Below are 15085 nucleotides of genomic sequence, written 5' to 3'. Positions count from 1 at the left end.
ACAAGTTAAATCTATCAAGGCTAAATTGATTTAGGTGAAGATGCAGATGCACATCCACCATTAGTTATTTTTTAATCTTGTAGGAAATGTAGTCTGGGCCATTCCGTGCCCAGACCACATCTCAGTAAATCAGATCACTTGGCTGTCCTTCTGGTACCTGGCAGAGGCTACAGAGCAAAGCTCCAGAGATTAGGACAGCAAAAAGCCAGTCAAGGGAGGCAGAAGAGCGGTTATGGGATTGTTTCAAGTCAGTGGACTGGGCCGTGTTCAAGTTCTCATTTTGTGCCCTCACAAAATCATTCAGAGTCTTCTCCTACCTGAAGCCCTGAATGAACCATGAGATCCGCAATCTGCTGAGGGCCAGATCAGAGGCAATCAAGTCTGGAAACCAAGAAAATACACAAGATCCAGGTCCAATTGCTGAAAAACCACGGGTAAAGTGACAATTCCAGACGAAACTTGAATCAGTGAAGGCTGCACAACAGTTGTGGCAAGGCATGAATACTATCACCTCTTATAGAGTTAAATCAAATGACTTAGGCAACAAACAGAGCTTTGCTTCCAGATCAGCTCAATGTCTTCTATGTTTGCTCTGACTGTCAAAGCACGGAAGAGCCATCACAAACTCTCACAGAAATTTCATTCTCTGAGGCTGATGAGCAAGCAGCCTTCAGAAGGGTGATCTCACAAAAAGCACCCAGTCCAGATGGGATACCTAGCCAAGTACTAAACACCTGTGTTGATCAACCAGCTGGACCGTTCACCAATATCTTTAACCTTTCTCTTTGGCAGTCTGAGGTACCCACCTGCTTCAAATAGGCTTTAATTATACTGGTGCCTAAGAAGAACATGATAACCTGCCTCAATAACTATCATCCAGCAGCACTTATATTAACAGTGATGAAGTACTTTAAAAGGGTGGTAATGAACACATCAACTCCTATCTGAGAAGCAACTTGGATCTGCTCCAATTTGCCTACTGGATCACCAGGTCCACAGTAGATGCCATCTCACTAGCTCTTCACTCAACCCTAGAACATCTAGGCAGCAAAGGTGTATACATCAGGATAATCTTTATCGATTACAGCTCAGCATTCAATACCATCATCCCCTCAAAAACTAATCAATAAGCTTCAAGAACTTGGCATCAATACCTCCTTGTGCAATTAATTCCTCAATTTTCTCACTTGCTGACCCCAGTCGGTTTGGACTGGCAACAACATCTCTTCCACGATCTCCATCAGCAAAGGCTTAACCCTCTGCTCTGCTCACTTACACTTATGACTATGTGGCTAAGCATAATGTCATAATTAAGTTTGCCGATGACACCGCTCTTGTAGACCAAATCAAAGGTGGTAACGAATCAGCATATAGGAGGGAGATTGAAAATCTGGCTGAGTGGTGTCATAACAACAACCTCTTAATGTCAGCAAGACCAAAGAGTTGATTAGTGACTTCATGAGGAGGAAACCAGGGGTCCATGAGCTAGGCCTCATCAGAGGTGGAGATGGTCAGCAACTTTAAGTTCCTCTGTGTTACTATTTGAGAGGACCAGCAGTTAAGTATAATAATGAAGAAAGCATGGAACTTTTAGTTCCTTAAGAATTTGCAAAGATTCAGCATGACATCTAAAACTCTGACGAACTTCTATTGATGTGCAGTAGAGAGTGTATTGAATGGCTGCATCAGGGCCTGGTGTAGGAACACCAATACCCTTGAACAAAAAAAATCCTACAAAAAGTAGTGGATATTGCCCAGTCCATCACGGGTAAAGCACAATCACACAAAACATTGTAGCAGGAAAGCAGCATCCAACATCAGGGACCCACCACATATTCTCTTCTTGCTGATACCATCAGGAAAGTGGTACAGGAGCCTCAGGACTCACACCATCAGGTTCAGGAATAGTTCAGGAACAGCCTCAACCACAGGCTCTTGAACCAAAGGGGATAACTTTACTCAACTTCTCTTCATTGAAATGTTCCAGCAACCTATGGACTCATTTTCAAGGACTCTTCATCTCATGTTCTCGATATTTATTGCTTATATATTATTTCTTTTGTTTTGTATTTGTACAGTTTGTGTCTTCTGCATGCTGGTTTATGTTATCTTTCATTGATTCTATCATGTTCTGTATATTATTCTATTATGGATTTATGGTTATTACTCTAATATGGCCCTTAAGGAAATAAATCTCAGGGATGTATATGGTAATCAGAAAGAACACAACAGACCCTGATCAAAATAGTTCAGCATTTTCAGCATGCTTCTTAATGTTCAACTCTAACATACTGCAGGGTATTCCTACTATACACTAACAAAATATATACTAACATACAGTTCACCTTTATGCTATTTGAATTTAGGAATTTTAAGAGTGAAGATAACCAATCACAGAAAATGCTTTTCATAATAGATTGACTAATGAAACCGAGTTTGTCCTTGAAAGAAGGAGCAAAGCAAATTATGAAGATACAAACGGGCTACAAAAGAGATAAATAGGTTATGCAAGTGGACAGATACAAATACAATACAAATACAAATACTTTATTGTCACCAAACAATTGATACTAGAGCGTACAATCATCACAGTGATATTTGTTTCTGCGCTTTGCGCTCCCTGAAGTACAAATCGAAGTAAATATAATAAAAATTTAAATTATAAATCATAATTAGAAAATAGAAAAGGGGAAGTACGGTAGTGCAAGTCAGGTCCAGATATTTGGAAGGTACGGCCCAGATCTGGGTCAGGATCTGTTCAGAAGTCTTATCACAGCTGGAAAGAAGCTGTTCCCAAATCTGGCCGTACGTATCTTCATGCTCCTGAACCTTCTCCCGGAGGGAAGTGGGACAAAAAGTGTGTTGGCTGGGTGGGACTTATCCTCGATTATCCTGGTAGCACTGCTCCGACAACATTTGGTGTAAAGCGAGTCCAAGGATGGAAGATTGGTTTGTGTGATGTGCTGGGCTAGGTTCACGATCTTCTGCAGCTTCTTCCGGTCTTGGACAGGACAATTTCCATACCAGGTTGTGATGCACCCTAGAAGATTGCTTTCTACGATGCACCTATAAAAATTAGTGAGGGTTTTAGGGGACAGGCCAAATTTCTTCAGCTTTCTCAGGAAGTAAAGGCGCTGGTGGGCCTTCTTGGCAGTGGACTCTGCTTGTTAGACCAAGTCAGGTCATTTGTGATATTCACCCCGAGGAACTTAAAGTTTTTGACCTGTTCCACCTGCGCACCACCTATGTAGATGGGGTCATGCGGTCCACTACTCCTTCTGAAGTCAACAACCAATTCCTTCGTCTTGCTGACGTTGAGGGATAGGTTATTGTCTTTGCACCATGCCACCAGGTTCTTAATTTCCTCTCTGTACTCAGACTCATCATTACCCAAGATGCGGCCTACAATTGTGGTATCATCAGCAAACTTGTATATTGAGTTCGATGGAAACTTGGCTACACAATCATGGGTGTACAGGGAGTACAGCAGGGGGCTGAGTACACAGCCTTGTGGGGCACTGGTGCTCAGAGTGATTGTAGAGGAGAGCTTGTCCCCTATCTTTACAGCCTGGGTCCTGTCTGTGAGGAAGTTGAAGATCCAGCTGCAGATCTGAGTGCTGAGACCCAGGTTCCGGAGCTCAGGAATCAGTTTATTTGGAATGATGGTATTAAAGGCAGAGCTGTAGTCGATGAAATGGAGCCTTACATATGCGTCTTTATTCTCCAGATGTTCTAAAGGAGGAACGTAGTGCCAGAGAGATGGCATCTGCCGTTGACCTGTTGCTCCGGTAGGCGAATTGCAAAGCATCAAGGTTGACCAGTAGGTTATGGTTGATGTGTGCCATAACCAATCACTCGAAGCACTTCATAGCAATTGATGTTAGAGCCATAGGTCGGTAGTCATTCAGGCATGCCACTTTGCTTTTCTTCGGCACCGGGGTTATCATTGCCTTCTTAAAACACGAGGGGATCTTAGACTGAAGCAGGGAGCAGTTGAAGATGTCAGCAAACACTCCAGCTAGCTTGCTTGCACAGGCCTGGAGAACCCGTCCCGGGACGCCATCTGGGCCCATCGCCTTCCTTGGATTTATCTTCAGATGTGGTAACAAGTAGAGGGATGAAAAGTAGAGAAGGACTTTATTTAAATGGTGAGACATTAAACAGCAAGGAAATGCATAGGGATCAGAGTGTACTAGTTAAGACTCACAAAAGGCTAATATGCAAGTAGAGTGATTAATTATTAAGCTAGTTGAATATTACTGCTCATTGTGATGGAGGGACTACAAAAGGGAACTTATGCTTTACATTATTTAGGGCATCTGGTGTAACAAGTACAATATTTTCTTTTTGTTTAATGGAAGACACAAGTGCTGGAAGCATGTCAGAGAAGGTTTTCCAGTCTGATACCTAGGTTGGGTTGGGTAGTTCAGTTTACACTAACACCAGTGGCAGCAAGTACAGCTCCATGGTATCACCTGCCATATTCCCTAAACTTCCACGTACAGGTTTACTTTGAATTTCCATTGAGTTTATTGGTGATCAGCTTCATAGTTATGCCAACTAGTTCTGGATTTCAACATAAGTGGAAAAACATTATTTCATGCATACCAAGGTGGAACATTTCAGAATCATTGACAGGGGCATCCTGAGACACAAAATTAGATAATTAGGAAAGCAATAGATAAATAGACCATTAAACCATAAGATAAAAAGGCAGAATTAGGCCATTTAGCCCATCTAGTCTTCTCTACCATTTCATCATGGCTGATCCAATTTTCCTCTCAGCCCCGTTCTTTTGCCTTCTACCATATCCCTTCATGCCCTGACCAATCAGAATCCATCAACCTCTGCCTTAAATATAAAGACTGGCTTCCACAGCTGCCTGTGGCAAAGAATTCCACAGATTTACCACTCTCTAGCTAAAGAAATTCCTTCTCATCTTTGTTCTATTCTGAGACTGTGCCCTTTGGTCTAAAGACTTCCCCACCATAGGAAATATCCTCTCCACATTGCTCTATCATGGCTTTTCACCATTCAATAGGTTTCAATGAGGTAACCCCTCATTCTTCTGAATTCCAGCGAATTCAGGCCCAGAGCTATCAAATGCTCTTCATGTGACATGCTGCACATCACATATTCAGTCACAGCACTGCGAGGAGTCACTCAAAAAGTAAGGAAAACAAGTTAATAATCATTCAGGAGTCAGTAACTCAGAATGTTGCAAAAACTGAAAGCCAAGCAAATTATACACCTATGAACTGCATGTGACTAAGTAGTTATTTGCCTGACGCATTTGCAAATAATACCAGCCTTCGTTTAATCCAGTGTTATTTACTTACCTATATTTTTTTGCTACAAGTCAGAAGTTTGAATAACCTTTTGCTCCTAGGGCTAGCTACAAATAATCTCATATCTAAAAGAGGGATTAGCTGACTAAGTTATTGTGAGGCTGTTCCCGATATAGCTGGGAAGAAGTAAATCCATCTTCCTGATATTTAACCAGATTAGACCTACCTTTCCTGCAACTCTAAGGATAAAAATAGGTGTTTCTGAGCTCCCTACAGGATTTACTTGTTTCTACCTCTTTATTTGTTTCCCTCTCTATGACTTCTATCTTTTCCTGACAAACATAAAAGAAGTCTCTTGTGCTTGACCTTTCCTGATCTTAAAGATCTCCATCAGGTCAACCTTCAGACTTTACCTTTCTCGTGCAAAAAAAAATGGTCAAAGCTTCCAGTCAGGTATACCCCCCCCCCAGTTCTATTTCATCCCATTTCCCTTCGCCTAGATTCATTACTTATTTTCCTATTGTACCCAACACCAATGAGCACATTTAAAGAAGCGCTGCCACAAGAAAGCAGCATCCACCATCAAGGAACCCCACCATCCAGACCATCATCCTCTCTTCTCGCTACAACCATCTGGCAGCTGGTACAGGAGCCTCCAGGTTCAAGTACAGTTATTACCCTTCAACCATCAGCTCCTGAACCAGCATGGATAACTTCACTCACCTCAACTCTGAACTGACTCCACAAACTGTAGACTCACTTTCAAAGACTCTGCAACACATTTTCCCAGTATTATTTATATTTTATTATTTACATGATTTATCTTTGTTTGTACAGTGGTTGTTTGTCTGTCTTCATTATGTATAGCTTTTCGTAAGTTCTGTTGTATTTCTTATTTTCCTGTAAAAGTCCACAAGAAAATGAATCTCAAGATAGCGTACGGTAACTTGTTGGAGGCTTTTTGCCTCAATGACCCAGACAGCTATGTTGTCTGCAGTCAGAGCTTTAAGCTTTGGCTTTTGGTGGTCCACCAGTCCTCCAGGTACAGAGGCTCAGGTCAGGGCCAATAATTCTGACTAGTAAAGCAAAACTGTTATGGAAGCAGCAATGAAGAATCCTTCCGCATCAGTGTGTGACGGTATTTCCCAGTCTTCAACCGGGACTTGCATAGCTGACAGTAAGGAAAACTGAGAGGTAGCTACTGACACGATGTAGTAAGGCCTGAACACTGCCAGATATGTTGGACCTTCATTGCTGCCCAAATGCTAGTGGCATAACAGGAAGTAAGTAATAAGGTGTAAAAAAGCTTAATTTGATTCTAAATATACTTGAAACATTTTACTCATTTTCCTGATGAACTGTAACACCGAACTTGTTATATTACAAAACACACCCTAATAAGTTTATTGTCACCTTGCATTTTGTTAGTTCTTTTCTGTTTTAATCACCCTATAAAACTTGAGGTCACACAATCAACCCCAGAACCAATTATAAATTACAAAACCAAGCCATTAAAATGTTGACAGTTGAACAAGATGTTTATAGGGTGGGAAAAGAAGGTGGCAGAGAGTTGGTAAGGAACATACAAGGCCAATTTTGTTCTCTTTGATTTACTACTTTATTCTAATCAGTGGAAATGATAAATATCGAATTCTGTTAAAGAAATTAATGGAACAGCATACAAGAGTTTTTGAAAAAAGCTGCTTTCTACTTCAGAGTTGGCCAGGGATTTCAAGTTTGAGAAAACAGAAACCAAAATTATATCTGATTTTCAATGGTTACCAGCAATTGTTGAAATTGAGAGCACTTAGGTTTAGGTAAACAGACTGCAGAAAATGCTTTAAGAAGCAGCACTGAGTGACAGTCAACATAATTTAGTTTGTTCACATTGCTGGCAATGCCATCCTTTATTGTTCACCCCATTGCCCTTGAACTGAATCATGTAGTAATCAGGACAGCCAGATATCCCTCCTCAAACCAAATGAGTTTATACAACAATCCTGTGGTTTCATAACTACCTTTCTTTTAAATTTCCAGATTTATTGACTCTTTTGAATTTAAGTAATCCAACTGCTCTGATAAGATTTAAATTTACATTTCTGCATCAATGGTACAGATTCTTCTTTGCTGGTCCAATAACTTGTCCATTAAACAAAATCAGATCATAAACTACTTTAAAAGCACAGGAGTCAGATTTCTTGGAGTTTGGATGACAAATTGAACACTTAGCTATACTAAAAAAGGATTTTCCTTAAAGCAACATTAAGAATCAAATCAATAGCATGCCATGCAAGCACTACATAAAGAAATGCATCACAGACTAGCTACTGAGGGATGAACTATCTGATCTTCACTCATGTAACAAACTGCTGTTCTCAGGTCTCAGTGAGGAGGAAAGACAGGCTATGGTTCCTTGCATTCATCAACGTAACTGCTGAAATGAGCGGCATAGACAGAGGAAAGCTAGTACTGGGGTCAGTTCCACATCACTCCCTGTGAGACCAACATGCTGACATGTGTATAGAATAGAACAGTATTTGTAAACACATGTGCCCAGCAATGCAGCCTTATATTTCCATCTTATATGCTGTTCATCTATAAAAATTACTATCTAAGGCATCCATCAACAATTGCCAATCAGCAGTGAAGTAATAATGCCAAGAACATTTGACACAAACAAAAGTTATTACGTACTAAGTAGCTCAATTCCTACGATTGTCAAATAGAACATTTAATCTTTGCTGTGTTATACACACAAATTCACAGCATATCATTGTGCCATGCAACAATGATTGAAAGTAGAACAAACTGGATGCACAATTTCTAATACAACTTAGAGAAATACTGAAATTTATGGCAGACACGGCAGCTGCTCAGCCTAGAATGCACAAAATGGGCAAAGGAACATCTCAATTTATTATGAAGTCCTGTCAAATATAAAATAGGTCCCTGGTACACTTGCATCTGGGATAAGTTATCTGAACTCCATTGTGCAAACATAGAAGGACAAATTATGTTCAGCTTCCATTGAAAGTTTGAGGTTGACAGGATAAGGCTGCATGGAAAAATAAACCAATGTCACTGATGTGACAGAATAATGTTTGATTGAGAAATCTACACAGCCAAATAGCCTACCACTGTTCACTGCTTATAGTTGCAGATAAAGAGCAAGTCAGTAAACAAATAGATGCAGATCTACCTAACAGTACTGTACCAATAAGGTACTGTAACTTTGCAAGAGAAAACAAGAAAATGCATTTCAAGAAGGCATAATATATTAATAAACAGGCACACCACTATTTAAAAAAGCACGAAATCCAATCTTGCAGAACAATGCACCTAGCTATGTATAGCAGCATTTAATGTAAAGGACTTAATGAAGGGTCTCAGTCTGAGATGTTGGTTGTTTATTCGCAAAGCCAGGGCTGGTTTTGGTCTGATGTCCACACAACATATTTTAGCAGTTACATTGGTGAATGCCAAGGAACCATAGCCCGTCTTTCCTCCTCACCAGTCACTGAGTCCTGAGAAGAGCAGTTTGCTATCTGACTGAAGATCAGATAGTTCATCCCTCAGTAGCTAGTCTTTGATGCATTTATTTATGTAGCGTTTGCATGGCAAGCTATTGCTTTGATTCCTAATGCTGCTTTAAGGAAAATGCTTTTTTTGGTACAGTCAAGTGTTCAATTTGTCATCTGAACTCCAGGAAATCTAACTTCCTGTGCTTTTAAAGTAGTTTATGATCTGCAATGGACAAGTGCTGCACCAGCAAAGCAGAAATGTGAACTTTAAGCCCACCAGAGCCACTAGAGAATCTAAATTCAAATGAGTACATAAATCTGAAACTTTAAATAAGAATTGGTGTTATGAAAGCACTGCATTGTTGTAAAACTCATCCGGTTCAGTTTGGGCAGGGAAGGAAATCTTCCTGTCCTACTGAGGTCCTCCAGCATTGTGTATATATTGGCCGTAATTGGCCAACTTTCTTTGAACATGAAAGGATAACATATAAATAAAGCATTTCCTTCCACAAAACCTTTCTCCAAAAACCTTTAAAAAGATGTATCTTAAGTACAACCAATTCAATAAAATTACATCATATAAGCAATATTACTTTCAATGCAAAACTAATCTCCTACATTCCACTAAAATATGTTTTTAATTTGATATAGTTAGCATTTTTCTGCATAAATGGGGTTAAGCAATATATTTGTTATATTATTAATAACAGAAGAGATTAAAAGTGGTTAAAGTTAATAGCAATACAGTCACTTACCGAGTCTGAATCATTTTCATCATCGTAAAGGTCAAGGTCTTCTGCCTTCATGTTTGATTCCAGATTGTCAATTTCATCCTCGTCGGAAGAAACAAAGAATTTAGGAGCCGAGTGATCCCCCTCAAAAGAGGTGGGGGTTGTCATGACAACCTGCTTGACCTTTCATCACGGATATTAGTCATAGTTTAAAAAAGAGCAAAAGCGAGACAGCGAGAGAGAGAGAGAGAGATAACTAAACTTCCCATAGTACTAATTCCAGCCTTGGTATCATTGCTATTCCAGTGATTTGCTGAGTTTACAATCTGTCCTTACAGCACAGTCCAGGTCTTGAATACACGTAGTAGTTCAGCTCAACCACAGACTTGCATAGGTGGAGCCTAACTAGAAATTGCTTAATGGAAGGTTTTTTCCTGCACCCTCCATAGAGCTCCTCTTCATCCCAAGAGTAACTGCAGTAGAAAGGAAACAAATAGAAACAAAACAATGAATTATTTTAAGTGGAAGATACCAAAATTATATTTTATGTGTCTCCAGTTCTTAACATCGCATTTTTACTTGCATCAGTTCCTTAAAAAGAAATTTTCAAACTTTCAGCATTAAAGAATGGGCCAGTCTAGCTAAAATTATATCAGGACTCCTTTACTGCTGTTTCAAGTTTTTCCATTACACTTTATGACTTAGAAAATATAACAGTCAACACCACTGTTGTTGGCTGAATCGAAGATGGTGACAAATCAACAAATAGGAAGAAGACTGAACATCTGGCTGAGTAGTGTCACATCAACCTTTCACTCAATGTCAGCAAGACCAAGGAGATGATGATTGACTTTAGGAGGAAACCGGAGGTCCATGAGCTAGTCCTCATAAGCGGATCAGAGGTGGAGAAGGTCAGCAACTTTAAATTGCTCCGTGTTATCATTTCCGGGGATCTGTCCTGGGTCCAGCACACAAGTGTAATTACAAAGACAGCATGGCACTATCTCTTCTTTCAAAGATTCAGCATGTCATCTAAAACTCTGTCAAAATTCTACAGATGTGTGGCTGCATCACAGCCTGGTATGGAAACACCAATGCCCTTGAATGGAAGGCCCTACAAAATGTAGTGGATATGGCCCAGTCCATCATGGTGAAGTCTCCTCACCAGTGAGCATATCTACACAGTGATATTGCAGGAAGGCAGCATCCATCATCAAGGACCCCCACCATTCATGCCATGCTCTCCTCTTGCTGCTATCAGGAAGGTGGTACAGGAGCCTCATTGGGAACAGTTATTACCCTTCAACCATCAGACTCTTGAACCACAAGGGATAACTTCACTCAACCCATCACTGAACTATTTCTACACCTATGGACTCACTTTCAAGGATTCTTCATCTGATGTTCTCAAAATTTATTTATTTTTCTCTTTCTTTTTGTATTTGCACAGTTAGTTATCTTTTGCACATTGATTATCTGTCTGTCCTGTTGGGTGCGGTCTTACATTGATTCTACTGTTTCTTGTATTTACTGTGGTTGCCTGCAAGAAAATGAATCTCAGGGTTGTACGGTGATAATAAATAATAAATTTACTTTGAACTTTGAGAATGTAGAAACAGCCCAATACTTGTGCTAATTCAGCATAGACTGGAGATCAATTGTACCTTGTACTCAATTGCGCAGTGCTGCTCTTTGGAACTGCTACACCAACCCACTGAAAAGACTCACACCCATTTTTACCAACAATTTGAAAGTACAAGATAGCAAGAGACAGAACACTACCTTTATCCTCACCAATAGGTAGAACTCAGTGTCAGGGTACAGAACTCAGCACAAGTGAAGATTATCAAAGTTATAATGGCAGTGTGGTCACAGGAGTCAACTAATAATGAATATTTGAAATTCGGTTGTTCCCTGCAATGATGTAATCGCAATGACATTCTCTCATTTCCTTACTTCTTCCAATGTTGGTTTATCATTCCCATTACTATTATTGGAAAGGTTATACAAGAGCCTGAAGACCCACACTCAATGATTTAGGAACAACTTCTTTCCTACTGTCATTAAATTTCTGAACAATCCATGAACATTTCTTCATTATTGTTTCTTTTTTGCACTACTTATTTTGTCATTTATACTAATTTTCTGTCCTTGCACTGCACTACTGCCACAAAACAACAAATTTCATGACATAAGTAGGTGATAATAAATCAAATTCTAATTAATTTCCTCCACGGTTTAGATTGCTGGAATAATATCAACTGGTGAGAAATAAGGATACTCTTATTTCAATGGTTTACATCCATTAGGAACTTAACTACTTCAGTCATGCCCATACAGCCTTTCATCATGTTAATATGAACTGCAATTGAAACCAGACTCCAGAGACACCAGCAAGACAGCAAGAACCTATCAATTTCTGCTTTAAATGTACCCAATGACTTGGCCTCCACAGCCATCTGTGGCAATGGATTCCACAGAGTCACCATCCTCTGGTGAAAGAAATTTCTCCCCATCTCTGTTCTAGTGGGATATCCATCTATTCTGAGGCTGTGCCCTCTGGTCCTAGACTCCCCCACTATAGGAAACACCTTCTCCACATCCATCCTATTTAGGTCTTCCAAATTTCAATAGATTTCAATGAGATCCACCTTCATTCTTCTAAACTCCAGCAAGTGCAAGCCCAGAACCCTCAAACGCTACTCATACATTAACCCTTTTATTCCCAGGATCATTTTCATGAACTATCTCTGGACCATTTCCAATGCCTCTCCAATTAACCTTCCTCAGAACTGAAGGATTTACTAGATGCAAGGATGACTCCCCTGCTTTTCCACATATCCACTTGAGAGATTAAGCTAAGCTTCAGCTTAATTCTCTCAGTGCAACATTGAGAGTCAGCAGTAATATTTCAATGTGCAAATCTCCAAGGTGGGGCTCAGCTACAAGTATACCTCTTTGCATACTGCTGGGGGTGAGATGACCCTCCAGGACACAGCAGTAGAGCCAGGCTAGTGGCACTGTGATCGGTTCTGAGGCACAGCAGTGAAGGGTAATGTCAGACAAAGCAGTAGTGATATGGTACTTGACAGATAGGGGAAAAAACAGGAGATTCTGTGGCTGCAAAAGAGAAACTAGGATGGCACGCTGCCTTCCGGGTGCTAGGGTCCAAGATGCATCAGAGCAGCTGCAGGACATTCTCATAGTCAGAGGTCATGGTGGATATTAGTACTCGGGCAGAAAAGGGAAAGAGGTCCTATGCAGCGAGTTTATAGTTAGGAAAGAGGCTGAAGAAAAGGACTTCCAAGGTAGTAATCTCTGAATTATTCCCAGTCCCACAAGCTAGTGCAGGTAGGAATGGGGTGATAGCACAGATGAATGAGTGGATGAGGAGATGGTGCAGGGGACAGGGCTGCAGGTTCTTGGAGCATTGGAATATTTTCTGGGGAAGGGGTGACCTGTACAAGAGGGACAGGTTGTACCTGAACTGGAAGGGAACCAATATCCTGGCTAGGTTTGCTAATGCTACTCGGGAGGGTTTAAACTAGTTCTGCAAGGGGCTGAAAACTGGAGTCCCAAGTTAGTAAGTGAAGAATCAGAAAGAAAGGTAGATAAAAAGTATTGAAATAACAGGTAAGATGGGTCAGACAGTTTGAAGTGTGTTTCAAGAAAATCTGCAGATACAGGAAAACCAAAGAAACACACACAAAATGCTGGAGGAACTCAGCAGGCCAGGCAGCATCTATTGACAAGAGTGAATAGTCAACATTTTGGGCCGAGACCCTTCATCAGGACTGGAAAAAAGATGAGAAGTTAGAGCAAGAAGATGGAGGGAGGGGAAGAAGAAGTACAAGATGGTAGGTGACAGGTGAAACTGGTGAAGGGGAGCTTAGGATGATGCCACCTAACGGCTTGAATCTTCAGAAACAGCTCTATTTCTATCTTTAATATCTTTCTATCTTTAATATCACCATTTCTCTCTGGAAATGGTGAAGGGGGATCAATTACCAGAAGTTTGAGAAGCCTCCATCAGATTGGAGGCTACCCAGATGGAATACAAGGTGTTACTCCTTCAACCTAAGTGTGGCATCATCGCAGCAGTAGAGGAGGCCAATGGACTGGCATGTTGAAATGGGATTGGGAAGTAGAAGTGAAGTGGGTGGCCATCGGGAGATCCCGCTTTATCTGGCAGACAGAGCATAGGTGCTCGAAAAGGTCTCTCAATCCAGGTCAGGTCTCACCAATATACAAGAAGCTACATCAGGAGCACCAGATACAGTACAAGAGGTGACAATTCACCTGTGAGCCTGTTGGAATCATCTACTGTAGAGGGGCTGTAGTGGATCTGGTTTTGGGTAGTGACCTTTCAGTGGCTAAGCAGTTAGGGAACAGTGACCACAACTACTTAACTTTCAGCATAGCTATAGATAAGGATAGGTATAGTCCTTGCAGGAGAGTTTTAAATTAGATTAGTGTAAATTACGAGGGCGGTAGGCAGGAAAGAAAAGTTAATTTTGAATACCATTTTTCTGGCAAGTCCAATTCAGACATGTGAAAGGTGTTTAAAGATCAATTGCACAGAGTACAGGAATGGTATGTTCCTGTGAGAAGGACAGACAGGGATGGAAAGATAAGAGAACCTTGGATCTCCAGACAGGTGATGAATTTAGTCAAGAAGAAAAAGGAAAAAGTACACAAAACTTCGGATGTTAGGATCAAAGAGTATATGATTGTAAAGAAGCCAGAAAAGAACTAAAGGCAGCAATTAGGAAAGCCAGGAGGGGCCATGAAAAGTCCTTGGCCAGTAATATTATGGCAAATCCCAAGGCATTCTATATATATGGAAAATTATATCCATATAGAAATATACATACATGGAAAATTGTGGTAAACAATCTCCACAAACAATGAAGAGGCAAGTGAAGGCAAGGCTGACCCAAGGGTCAAGGCAGGTGGGTGCGAGACAGAGCCAGAGCAAGGTTGAGGTGTGTTCCAGGAGAAGAGGGAGTTGGAATCAGAGACATAGTTGGAGCAAGTGGAGTGGAGAAAAGTTGAAGCAGAATTGTTTTGGAGCCCAGCCACCAAAACCGGGAGTGAGGTTTGATCCATCCAAGTGCCATGCCGATTTGGAAATGTCAAGTATGGGCTGGAAGCAGCCCAGTGTACATCACTATGGTGGGTCCAGGACCGTGCTTGGACAATTTAAACTTCAGGCCAGTGTCGGGACCAGAGGCGAGGATCAGGTGATTTCTGCTCTGCAACATTTTACTCCGCTCTCCTCTGTGCTGAGGCTGTATCGTGCTCTGGCTGCTCAAAGCTTACTGTCTGCAAGCTTCGCAACAATTTGCCTCGCGTGATGGATTGAGACTGAGACTATGGGCCCACTCCGGCTGCTCCCCGCTTCAGCTTTATGGACTCAATTTCAGTCTGAATGCTGATGTTTGCTTTATTGATTGCGTGATTTGTTTTGATCTTTTTCCTCTCTGCGTATTAGGTGTTAGGTTTTTTGTAAATTGAGTTCTTTCAAGTTTCTTGTTTTGTAGCT

The 15085-nt window shown here is 40.9% G+C and overlaps 1 protein-coding gene across 8 annotated transcripts in view; it reads right to left on the bottom strand.

The window, feature by feature from the left end:
• The window catches only part of ppip5k1a (diphosphoinositol pentakisphosphate kinase 1a), a 251625-nt gene that overhangs the window by 210457 nt on the left and 26083 nt on the right, over nucleotides 1–15085 (bottom strand). For all 8 annotated transcript variants that reach the window (XM_073024800.1, XM_073024802.1, XM_073024804.1 and 5 more), the window contains exon 2: nucleotides 9565–10013. In XM_073024800.1, the coding sequence (XP_072880901.1) occupies nucleotides 9565–9708 (144 nt within the window). In that variant the 5' untranslated portion in view covers nucleotides 9709–10013. The remainder of the gene's footprint in view (nucleotides 1–9564; nucleotides 10014–15085) is intronic.

Source organism: Hemitrygon akajei, chromosome 21, assembly GCF_048418815.1.
Source record: "Hemitrygon akajei chromosome 21, sHemAka1.3, whole genome shotgun sequence".
NCBI lineage: Eukaryota > Metazoa > Chordata > Chondrichthyes > Myliobatiformes > Dasyatidae > Hemitrygon > Hemitrygon akajei.
This window is presented reverse-complemented; position numbering and strand designations above follow the sequence as displayed.